Source organism: Oncorhynchus keta, unplaced genomic scaffold, assembly GCF_023373465.1.
Source record: "Oncorhynchus keta strain PuntledgeMale-10-30-2019 unplaced genomic scaffold, Oket_V2 Un_contig_25527_pilon_pilon, whole genome shotgun sequence".
Taxonomy (NCBI): Eukaryota; Metazoa; Chordata; class Actinopteri; order Salmoniformes; family Salmonidae; genus Oncorhynchus; species Oncorhynchus keta.
The window spans coordinates 90001-105000 of NW_026284490.1; the positions used below are offsets into that span (position 1 = coordinate 90001).

The 15000-nt window shown below is 32.3% G+C and overlaps 1 protein-coding gene across 1 annotated transcript in view; it reads right to left on the reverse strand.

Annotated features, from left to right (window-relative positions):
• Positions 1-15000, reverse strand: part of LOC127922386 (monocyte to macrophage differentiation factor 2-like) — a 25172-nt gene that overhangs the window by 6194 nt on the left and 3978 nt on the right. The window contains exon 2 of the mRNA XM_052506101.1: positions 1969-2043. Coding sequence (XP_052362061.1) covers positions 1969-2021 — 53 coding nt within the window. The 5' untranslated portion in view covers positions 2022-2043. The remainder of the gene's footprint in view (positions 1-1968; positions 2044-15000) is intronic.

Below are 15000 nucleotides of genomic sequence, written 5' to 3' on the forward strand. Positions count from 1 at the left end.
TCCAGACTAGTGTTGTCCAGACTAGTGTAGTAGACTAGTGTAGTCCAGACTAGTGTAGTCCAGACTACTGTAGTCCAGACTAGTGTAGTCCAGACTATGATGCTGTAGTCCAGACTAGTGTAGTCCAGACTAGTGTAGTCCAGATCATGATGCTGTAGTCCAGACTAGTGTAGTCCAGACTAGTGTAGTCCAGTATATGATGCTGTAGTCCAGACTAGTGTAGTCCAGACTAATGTAGTCCAGACTGGTGTAGTCCAGTATATGATGCTGTAGTCCAGACTATGATGCTGTAGTCCAGACTAGTGTAGTCCAGACTATGATGCTGTAGTCCAGACTAGTGTAGTCCAGACTAGTGTAGTCCAGTATATGATGCTGTAGTCCAGACTAGTGTAGTCCAGACTATGATGCTGTAGTCCAGACTAGTGTAGTCCAGTATATGATGCTGTAGTCCAGACTAGTGTAGTCCAGACTATGATGCTGTAGTCCAGACTAGTGTTGTCCAGACTAGTGTAGTAGACTAGTGTAGTCCAGACTAGTGTAGTCCAGACTATGATGCTGTAGTCCAGACTAGTGTAGTCCAGACTAGTGTAGTCCAGTATATGATGCTGTAGTCCAGACTAGTGTAGTCCAGACTATGATGCTGTAGTCCAGACTAGTGTAGTCCAGACTAGTGTAGTCCAGTATATGATGCTGTAGTCCAGACTAGTGTAGTCCAGACTATGATGCTGTAGTCCAGACTAGTGTAGTCCAGTATATGATGCTGTAGTCCAGACTAGTGTAGTCCAGACTAGTGTAGTCCAGACTATGATGCTGTAGTCCAGACTAGTGTAGTCCAGTATATGATGCTGTAGTCCAGACTAGTGTAGTCCAGTATATGATGCTGTAGTCCAGACTAGTGTAGTCCAGACTAGTGTAGTCCAGACTATGATGCTGTAGTCCAGACTATGATGCTGTAGTCCAGACTATGATGCTGTAGTCCAGACTATAGAGACAGTAGTGTAGTCTAGTTATAGAGACAGTAGTGTAGTCTAGTTATAGAGACAGTAGTGTAGTCTAGTTATAGAGACAGTAGTGTAGTCTAGTTATAGAGACAGTAGTGTAGTCTATAGAGACAGTAGTGTAGTCTATAGAGACAGTAGTGTAGTTATAGAGACAGTAGTCTAGTTATAGAGACAGTAGTCTAGTTATAGAGACAGTAGTGTAGTCTATAGAGACAGTAGTGTAGTCTATAGAGACAGTAGTGTAGTTATAGAGACAGTAGTGTAGTCTATAGAGACAGTAGTGTAGTCTAGTTATAGAGACAGTAGTGTAGTCTATAGAGACAGTAGTGTAGTCTATAGAGACAGTAGTGTAGTTATAGAGACAGTAGTCTAGTTATAGAGACAGTAGTGTAGTTATAGACAGTAGTGTAGTCTAGTTATAGAGACAGTAGTGTAGTCTAGTTATAGAGACAGTAGTCTAGTTATAGAGACAGTAGTGTATATACTATAGAGACAGTAGTGTAGTCTACAGAGACAGTAGTGTAGTGTAGTTATATAGACAGTAGTGTAGTCTATAGAGACAGTAGTGTAGTTATAGAGACTGTAGTGTAGTCTATAGAGTCAGTAGTGTAGTCTAGTTATAGAGACAGTAGTGTAGTCTATAGAGACAGTAGTGTAGTTATAGAGACAGTAGTGTAGTCTAGTTATAGAGACAGTAGTCTAGTTATAGAGACAGTAGTGTATATACTATAGAGACAGTAGTGTAGTCTACAGAGACAGTAGTGTAGTGTAGTTATAGAGACTGTAGTGTAGTCTATAGAGTCAGTAGTGTAGTCTAGTTATAGAGACAGTAGTGTAGTCTATAGAGACAGTATTGTAGTCTATAGAGACAGTAGTGTAGTCTAGTTATAGAGACAGTAGTGTAGTCTATAGAGACAGTAGTGTCGTCTAGTGAGACAATGCGGCTGCAGTAGCACCTCCGACTCACCAGGGGGCGTAGGAGGCTGCTATGAAGAAATAGATCACCATTCTGTCACACATGTGGAAACAGTGCTCCACAGACCTAGAGAGACACAGAACATGATTATACATACTGCTGCCATTAACCATAGACACTACCTATCCCTAACCTTATAGACAGGTGGGCAGGTAGCCTGATTATACAACCTGCTGCCCTTGACCATATACACTACCTATCACTACCTATCCCTAACCTGATAGACAGGTGGGCAGGTAGCCTGATTATACAACCTGCTGCCATTAACCATATACACTACCTATCACTACCTATCCCTAACCTGATAGACAGGTGGGCAGGTAGCCTGATTATACAACCTGCTGCCCTTGACCATAGACACTACCTATCACTACCTATCCCTAACCTGATAGACAGGTGGGCAGGTAGCCTGATTATACAACCTGTTGGGCCAGTGACCCGAAATGTTGCTGGATAGAATCCCTAACTGATAGAGGTAAAAATCTAGCCTGATTCTACCCCTGAACAGGCCAGTTAACCCACTGTTCACTACCATCCCTAACCTCTAGACAGGTGGGCCTAGCCAGTTAACCCTCTGTTCCTTGACCATTAACCCTCTGTTCCCTAACCTGATAGACAGGTGTTCAGGACCAGTTAACCCCTGTTCCTAGACCAGTTAACCCACTGTTCACTAGACCAGTTAACCCTAACTGTTCCTAGACCAGTTAACCCACTGTTCCTAGTGGACCAGTTAACACTGTTCCTAGACCAGTTAACCCTCTGTTCCTAGACCAGTTAACCCACTGTTCCTAGACCAGTTAACCCACTGTTCCTAGACCAGTTAACCCACTGTTCCTAGACCAGTTAACCCTCTGTTCCTAGACCAGTTAACCCTCTGTTCCTAGACCAGTTAACCCTCTGTTCCTAGACCAGTTAACCCACTGTTCCTAGACCAGTTAACCCACTGTTCCCTGGTAGGCCGTCATTGTAAATGAGAATTTATTCTAAACTGACTTCTGATAATATCTTTACGCCTCGTTAAATAAAAATGTGGAAACAACGACCCACGGTATACACTACAACCTTGTTATAACATGATAATATCTTTACACTACAACCCTGTTATAACATGATAATATCTTTACGCTACAACCCTGTTATAACATGATAATATCTTTACGCTACAACCCTGTTATAACATGATAATATCTTTACACTACAACCCTGTTATAACATGATAATATCTTTACGCTACAACCCTGTTATAACATGATAATATCTTTACGCTACAACCCTGTTATAACATGATAATATCTTTACACTACAACCCTGTTATAACATGATAATATCTTTACATGATAATACAACCCTGTTATAACATGATAATATCTTTACGCTACAACCCTGTTATAACATGATAATATCTTTACGCTACAACCCTGTTATAACATGATAATATCTTTACACTACAACCCTGTTATAACATGATAATATCTTTACACTACAACCCTGTTATAACATGATAATATCTTTACGCTACAACCCTGTTATAACATGATAATATCTTTACACTACAACCCTGTTATAACATGATAATATCTTTACGCTACAACCCTGTTATAACATGATAATATCTTTACGCTACAACCCTGTTATAACATGATAATATCTTTACGCTACAACCCTGTTATAACATGATAATATCTTTACACTACAACCCTGTTATAACATGATAATATCTTTACGCTACAACCCTGTTATAACATGATAATATCTTTACGCTACAACCCTGTTATAACATGATAATATCTTTACGCTACAACCCTGTTATAACATGATAATATCTTTACACTACAACCCTGTTATAACATGATAATATCTTTTACTACAACCCTGTTATAACATGATAATATCTTTACGCTACAACCCTGTTATAACATGATAATATCTTTACGCTACAACCCTGTTATAACATGATAATATCTTTACACTACAACCCTGTTATAACATGATAATATCTTTACACTACAACCCTGTTATAACATGATAATATCTTTACGCTACAACCCTGTTATAACATGATAATATCTTTACGCTACAACCCTGTTATAACATGATAATATCTTTACACTACAACCCTGTTATAACATGATAATATCTTTACGCTACAACCCTGTTATAACATGATAATATCTTTACGCTACAACCCTGTTATAACATGATAATATCTTTACACTACAACCCTGTTATAACATGATAATATCTTTACACTACAACCCTGTTATAACATGATAATATCTTTACGCTACAACCCTGTTATAACATGATAATATCTTTACGCTACAACCCTGTTATAACATGATAATATCTTTACACTACAACCCTGTTATAACATGATAATATCTTTACACTACAACCCTGTTATAACATGATAATATCTTTACGCTACAACCCTGTTATAACATGATAATATCTTTACACTACAACCCTGTTATAACATGATAATATCTTTACGCTACAACCCTGTTATAACATGATAATATCTTTACGCTACAACCCTGTTATAACATGATAATATCTTTACACTACAACCCTGTTATAACATGATAATATCTTTACACTACAACCCTGTTATAACATGATAATATCTTTACACTACAACCCTGTTATAACATGATAATATCTTTACACTACAACCCTGTTATAACATGATAATATCTTTACACTACAACCCTGTTATAACATGATAATATCTTTACACTACAACCCTGTTATAACATGATAATATCTTTACACTACAACCCTGTTATAACATGATAATATCTTTACACTACAACCCTGTTATAACATGATAATATCTTTACACTACAACCCTGTTATAACATGATAATATCTTTACGCTACAACCCTGTTATAACATGATAATATCTTTACGCTACAACCCTGTTATAACATGATAATATCTTTACACTACAACCCTGTTATAACATGATAATATCTTTACACTACAACCCTGTTATAACATGATAATATCTTTACATTACAACCCTGTTATAACATGATAATATCTTTACGCTACAACCCTGTTATAACACGATAATATCTTTACACTACAACCCTGTTATAACATGATAATATCTTTACACTACAACCCTGTTATAACATGATAATATCTTTACACTACAACCCTGTTATAACATGATAATATCTTTACACTACAACCCTGTTATAACATGATAATATCTTTACGCTACAACCCTGTTATAACATGATAATATCTTTACACTACAACCCTGTTATAACATGATAATATCTTTACGCTACAACCCTGTTATAACATGATAATATCTTTACACTACAACCCTGTTATAACATGATAATATCTTTACGCTACAACCCTGTTATAACATGATAATATCTTTACACTACAACCCTGTTATAACATGATAATATCTTTACACTACAACCCTGTTATAACATGATAATATCTTTACACTACAACCCTGTTATAACATGATAATATACTTACACTACAACCCTGTTATAACATGATAACATGATAATATCTTTACACTACAACCCTGTTATAACATGATAATATCTTTACACTACAACCCTGTTATAACACGATAATATCTTTACACTACAACCCTGTTATAACATGATAACATGATAATATCTTTACACTACAACCCTGTTATAACATGATAATATCTTTACGCTACAACCCTGTTATAACATGATAATATCTTTACACTACAACCCTGTTATAACATGATAATATCTTTTACAACCCTGTTATAACATGATAATATCTTTACACTACAACCCTGTTATAACATGATAATATCTTTACACTACAACCCTGTTATAACATGATAATATCTTTACACTACAACCCTGTTATAACATGATAATATCTTTACACTACAACCCTGTTATAACATGATAATATCTTTACGCTACAACCCTGTTATAACATGATAATATCTTTACGCTACAACCCTGTTATAACATGATAATATCTTTACACTACAACCCTGTTATAACATGATAATATCTTTACACTACAACCCTGTTATAACATGATAATATCTTTACACTACAACCCTGTTATAACATGATAATATCTTTACACTACAACCCTGTTATAACATGATAATATCTTTACACTACAACCCTGTTATAACATGATAATATCTTTACACTACAACCCTGTTATAACATGATAATATCTTTACACTACAACCCTGTTATAACATGATAATATCTTTACACTACAACCCTGTTATAACATGATAATATCTTTACACTACAACCCTGTTATAACATGATAATATCTTTACGCTACAACCCTGTTATAACATGATAATATCTTTACACTACAACCCTGTTATAACATGATAATATCTTTACACTACAACCCTGTTATAACATGATAATATCTTTACACTACAACCCTGTTATAACATGATAATATCTTTACGCTACAACCCTGTTATAACATGATAATATCTTTACACTACAACCCTGTTATAACATGATAATATCTTTACACTACAACCCTGTTATAACATGATAATATCTTTACACTACAACCCTGTTATAACATGATAATATCTTTACACTACAACCCTGTTATAACATGATAATATCTTTACGCTACAACCCTGTTATAACATGATAATATCTTTACACTACAACCCTGTTATAACATGATCTTTACACTACAACCCTGTTATAACATGATAATATCTTTACACTACAACCCTGTTATAACATGATAATATCTTTACACTACAACCCTGTTATAACATGATAATATCTTTACACTACAACCCTGTTATAACATGATAATATCTTTACACTACAACCCTGTTATAACATGATAATATCTTTACACTACAACCCTGTTATAACATGATAATATCTTTACACTACAACCCTGTTATAACATGATAATATCTTTACACTACAACCCTGTTATAACATGATAATATCTTTACACTACAACCCTGTTATAACATGATAATATCTTTACACTACAACCCTGTTATAACATGATAATATCTTTACGCTACAACCCTGTTATAACATGATAATATCTTTACACTACAACCCTGTTATAACATGATAATATCTTTACACTACAACCCTGTTATAACATGATAATATCTTTACACTACAACCCTGTTATAACATGATAATATCTTTACACTACAACCCTGTTATAACATGATAATATCTTTACACTACAACCCTGTTATAACATGATAATATCTTTACACTACAACCCTGTTATAACATGATAATATCTTTACACTACAACCCTGTTATAACATGATAATATCTTTACACTACAACCCTGTTATAACATGATAATATCTTTACGCTACAACCCTGTTATAACATGATAATATACAACCCTGTTATAACATGATAATATCTTTACACTACAACCCTGTTATAACACGATAATATCTTTACACTACAACCCTGTTATAACATGATAATATCTTTACGCTACAACCCTGTTATAACATGATAATATCTTTACACTACAACCCTGTTATAACATGATAATATCTTTACACTACAACCCTGTTATAACATGATAATATCTTTACACTACAACCCTGTTATAACATGATAATATCTTTACACTACAACCCTGTTATAACATGATAATATCTTTACACTACAACCCTGTTATAACATGATAATATCTTTACACTACAACCCTGTTATAACATGATAATATCTTTACACTACAACCCTGTTATAACATGATAATATCTTTACACTACAACCCTGTTATAACATGATAATATCTTTACACTACAACCCTGTTATAACATGATAATATCTTTACACTACAACCCTGTTATAACATGATAATATCTTTACACTACAACCCTGTTATAACATGATAATATCTTTACACTACAACCCTGTTATAACATGATAATATCTTTACACTACAACCCTGTTATAACATGATAATATCTTTCTTTACGCTACAACCCTGTTATAACATGATAATATCTTTACACTACAACCCTGTTATAACACGATAATATCTTTACACTACAACCCTGTTATAACATGATAATATCTTTACACTACAACCCTGTTATAACATGATAATATCTTTACACTACAACCCTGTTATAACATGATAATATCTTTACACTACAACCCTGTTATAACATGATAATATCTTTACGCTACAACCCTGTTATAACATGATAATATCTTTACACTACAACCCTGTTATAACATGATAATATCTTTTTACCCACTACAACCCTGTTATAACATGATAATATCTTTACACTACAACCCTGTTATAACATGATAATATCTTTAACTACAACCCTGTTATAACATGATAATATCTTTACACTACAACCCTGTTATAACATGATAATATCTTTACACTACAACCCTGTTATAACATGATAATATCTTTACACCCTGTTATAACAACCCTGTTATAACATGATAATATCTTTACACTACAACCCTGTTATAACATGATAATATCTTTACATACAACCCTGTTATAACATGATAATATCTTTACACTACAACCCTGTTATAACATGATAATATCTTTACACTACAACCCTGTTATAACATGATAATATCTTTACACTACAACCCTGTTATAACATGATAATATCTTTACACTACAACCCTGTTATAACATGATAATATCTTTACGCTACAACCCTGTTATAACATGATAATATCTTTACGCTACAACCCTGTTATAAATAATATCTTTATAACTACAACCCTGTTATAACATGATAATATCTTTACACTACAACCCTGTTATAACATGATAATATCTTTACGCTACAACCCTGTTATAACATGATAATATCTTTACACTACAACCCTGTTATAACATGATAATATCTTTACACTACAACCTGTTATAACATGATAATATCTTTACACTACAACCCTGTTATAACATGATAATATCTTTACACCCTACAACCCTGTTATAACATGATAATATCTTTACACTACAACCCTGTTATAACATGATAATATCTTTACACTACAACCCTGTTATAACATGATAATATCTTTACGCTACAACCCTGTTATAACATGATAATAACACTACAACCCTGTTATAACATGATAATATCTTTACACTACAACCCTGTTATAACATGATAATATCTTTACGCTACAACCCTGTTATAACATGATAATATCTTTACACTACAACCCTGTTATAACATGATAATATCTTTACACTACAACCCTGTTATAACATGATAATATCTTTACACTACAACCCTGTTATAACATGATAATATCTTTACACTACAACCCTGTTATAACATGATAATATCTTTACATACAACCCTGTTATAACATGATAATATCTTTATAACATGTAATATCAACCCTGTTATAACATGATAATATCTTTACACTACAACCCTGTTATAACATGATAATATCTTTACACTACAACCCTGTTATAACACGATAATATCTTTACACTACAACCCTGTTATAACATGATAATATCTTTACACTACAACCCTGTTATAACATGATAATATCTTTACCCATAGAATAACCCTGTTATAACATGATAATATCTTTACACTACAACCCTGTTATGTTATATCTTTACACAAGATAATATCTTTACACTACAACCCTGTTATTATAACATGATAATATCTTTACACTACAACCCTGTTATAACATGATAATATCTTTACACTACAACCCTGTTATAACATGATAATATAACCCTGTTATAACATGATAATATCTTTACACTACAACCCTGTTATAACATGATAATATCTTTACGCTACAACCCTGTTATAACATGATAATATCTTTACACTACAACCCTGTTATAACATGATAATATCTTTACACTACAACCCTGTTATAACATGATAATATCTTTACACTACAACCCTGTTATAACATGATAATATCTTTACGCTACAACCCTGTTATAACATGATAATATCTTTACACTACAACCCTGTTATAACATGATAATATCTTTACGCTACAACCCTGTTATAACATGATAATATAACCCTGTTATAACACCTGTTATAACATGATAATATCTTTACGCTACAACCCTGTTATAACATGATAATATCTTTAGCTATAACCCTGTTATAACATGATAATATCTTTATAACTACAACCCTGTTATAACATGATAATATCTTTACACTACAACCCTGTTATAACATGATAATATCTTTAGCTACAACCCTGTTATAACATGATAGATATCTTTAACAACCCTGTTATAACATGATAATATCTTTAGACTACAACCCTGTTATAACATGAGAATAGAATAACCCTGTTATAACATGATAATATCCTACAACCCTGTTATAACATGATAATATAACCCTGTTATAACATGATAATATCTTTAGCTACAACCCTGTTATAACATGATAATATCTTTACATACAACCCTGTTATAACATGATAATATCTTTACGCTACAACCCTGTTATAACATGATAATAATAACCCTGTTATAACATGATAATATCTTTAGAACAACCCTGTTATAACATATAACACCAGACCCTGTTATATGATAATATCTTTAATACAACCCTGTTATAACATGATAATATCTTTACGCTACAACCCTGTTATAACATGATAATATCTTTATCTGTTATAACATGAATACAACCCTGTTATAACATGATAATATCTTTACAACAACCCTGTTATAACATGATAATATCTTTAGAATAACCCTGTTATAACATAATATCTTTACACTACAACCCTGTTATAACATGATAATATCTTTACGCTACAACCCTGTTATAACATGATAATATCTTTACACTACAACCCTGTTATTGATAATATCTTTACACTACAACCCTGTTATAACATGATAATATCTTTACACTACAACCCTGTTATAACATGATAATATCTTTATAACAACCCTGTTATAACATGATAATATCTTTACACTACAACCCTGTTATAACACGATAATATCTTTACACTACAACCCTGTTATAACATGAGACGCTACAACCCTGTTATAACACGATAATATCTTTACGCTACAACCCTGTTATAACACGATAATATCTTTACGCTACAACCCTGTTATAACACGATAATATCTTTACGCTACAACCCTGTTATAACACGATAATATCTTTACGCTACAACCCTGTTATAACACGATAATATCTTTACGCTACAACCCTGTTATAACACGATAATATCTTTACGCTACAACCCTGTTATAACACGATAATATCTTTACGCTACAACCCTGTTATAACATGATAATATCTTTACGCTACAACCCTGTTATAACATGATAATATCTTTAGCTACAACCCTGTTATAACATGATAATATCTTTACGCTACAACCCTGTTATAACATGATAATATCTTTACGCTACAACCCTGTTATAACATGATAATATCCACAACCCTGTTATAACATGATAATATCTTTACGCTACAACCCTGTTATAACATGATAATATCTTTACGCTACAACCCTGTTATAACATGATAATATCTTTACGCTACAACCCTGTTATAACATGATAATATCTTTACACTACAACCCTGTTATAACATGATAATATCTTTACACTACAACCCTGTTATAACATTAATAACACTACAACCCTGTTATAACATGATAATATCTTTACACTACAACCCTGTTATAACATGATAATATCTTTACACTACAACCCTGTTATAACATGATAATATCTTTACACTACAACCCTGTTATAACATGGATAATATCTTTACACTACAAACATGATAATATCTTTACACTACAACCCTGTTATAACACGATAATATCTTTACACTACAACCCTGTTATAACATGATAATATCTTTACACTACAACCCTGTTATAACACTACAACCCTGTTATAACACGATAATATCTTTACACTACAACCTTGTTATAACATGATAATATCTTTACACTACAACCCTGTTATAACATGATAATATCTTTACACTACAACCCTGTTATAACACTACAACCCTGTTATAACACGATAATATCTTTACACTACAACCTTGTTATAACATGATAATATCTTTACACTACAACCCTGTTATAACATGATAATATCTTTACGCTACAACCCTGTTATAACATGATAATATCTTTACGCTACAACCCTGTTATAACATGATAATATCTTTACGCTACAACCCTGTTATAACATGATAATATCTTTACGCTACAACCCTGTTATAACATGATAATATCTTTACGCTACAACCCTGTTATAACATGATAATATCTTTACGCTACAACCCTGTTATAACATGATAATATCTTTACGCTACAACCCTGTTATAACATGATAATATCTTTACGCTACAACCCTGTTATAACATGATAATATCTTTACGCTACAACCCTGTTATAACATGATAATATCTTTTACAACCTACAACCCTGTTATAACATGATATAACTGTTATAACATGATAATATCTTTACGCTACAACCCTGTTATAACATGATAATATCTTTACGCTACAACCCTGTTATAACATGATAATATCTTTACGCTACAACCCTGTTATAACATGATAATATCTTTACGCTACAACAACCCTGTTATAACATGATAATATCTTTACGCTACAACCCTGTTATAACATGATAATATCTTTACGCTACAACCCTGTTATAACATGATAATATCTTTACACTACAACCCTGTTATAACATGATAATATCTTTACACTACAACCCTGTTATAACATGATAATATCTTTAAACTACAACCCTGTTATAACATGATAATATCTTTACACTACAACCCTGTTATTATGATATCTTTACACTACAACCCTGTTATAACACGATAATATCTTTACACTACAACCCTGTTATAACATGATAATATCTTTACGCTACAACCCTGTTATAACATGATAATATCTTTAAACTACAACCCTGTTATAACCCTGTTATAACATGATAATATCTTTACGCTACAACCCTGTTATAACATAATATCTTTACACTACAACCCTGTTATAACATGATAATATCTTTACACTACAACCCTGTTATAACATGATAATATCTTTACACTACAACCCTGTTATAACATGATAATATCTTTACACTACAACCCTGTTATAACATGATAATATCTTTACGCTACAACCCTGTTATAACATAATATCTTTACACTACAACCCTGTTATAACATGATAATATCTTTACACTACAACCCTGTTATAACATGGTAATATCTTTACACTACAACCCTGTTATAACATGATAATATCTTTACGCTACAACCCTGTTATAACATGATAATATCTTTACACTACAACCCTGTTATAACACGATAATATCTTTACACTACAACCCTGTTATAACATGATAATATCTTTACACTACAACCCTGTTATAACATGATAATATCTTAACACTACAACCCTGTTATAACATGATAATATATTTACACTACAACACTGTTATAACACGATAATATCTTTACACTACAACCCTGTTATAACATGATAATATCTTTACACTACAACCCTGTTATAACACAATAATATCTTTACACTACAACCCTGTTATAACACGATAATATCTTTACACTACAACCCTGTTATAACACAATAATATCTTTACACTACAACCCTGTTATAACACGATAATATCTTTACATACAACCCTGTTATAACACGATAATATCTTTACACTACAACCCTGTTATAACATAATATCTTTACACTACAACCCTGTTATAACACGGTAATATCTTTACACTACAACCCTGTTATAACATGGTAATATCTTTACACTACAACCCTGTTATAACATGATAATATCTTTACACTGCAACCCTGTTATAACATGATAATATCTTTACGCTACAACCCTGTTATAACATGATAATATCTTTACGCTACAACCCTGTTATAACATGATAATATCTTTACGCTACAACCCTGTTATAACATGATAATATCTTTACACTACAACCCTGTTATAACATCATAATATCTTTACGCTACAACCCTGTTATAACATGATAATATCTTTACGCTACAACCCTGTTATAACATGATAATATCTTTACGCTACAACCCTGTTATAACACTACAACCCTGTTATAACATGATAATATCTTTACGCTACAACCCTGTTATAACATGATAATATCTTTACGCTACAACCCTGTTATAACATGATAATATCTTTACGCTACAACCCTGTTATAACATGATAATATCTTTACGCTAGAACCCTGTTATAACATGATGATTGATATCTTTACACTACAACCCTGTTATAACATGATAATATCTTTTACAACTGTTATAACATGATAATACAACCCTGTTATAACATGATAATATCTTTACACTACAACCCTGTTATAACATGATAATATCTTTACACTACAACCCTGTTATAACATGATAATATCTTTACGCTACAACCCTGTTATAACATGATAATATGCTACAACCCTGTTATAACATGATAATATCTTTACGCTACAACCCTGTTATAACATGATAATATCTTTACGCTACAACCCTGTTATAACATGATAATATCTTTACGCTACAACCCTGTTATAACATGATAATATCTTTACGCTACAACCCTGTTATAACATGATAATATCTTTACGCTACAACCCTGTTATAACATGATGATTAATATCTTTACGCTACAACCCTATTATAACATGATAATATCTTTACACTACAACCCTGTTATAACATGATAATATCTTTACGCTACAACCCTGTTATAACATGATGATATCTTTACACTACAATCTTTACACTACAACCCTGTTATAACATGATAATATCTTTACGCTACAACCCTGTTATAACATGATAATATCTTTACGCTACAACCCTGTTATAACACGATAATATCTTTACGCTACAACCCTGTTATAACACGATAATATCTTTACGCTACAACCCTGTTATAACACGA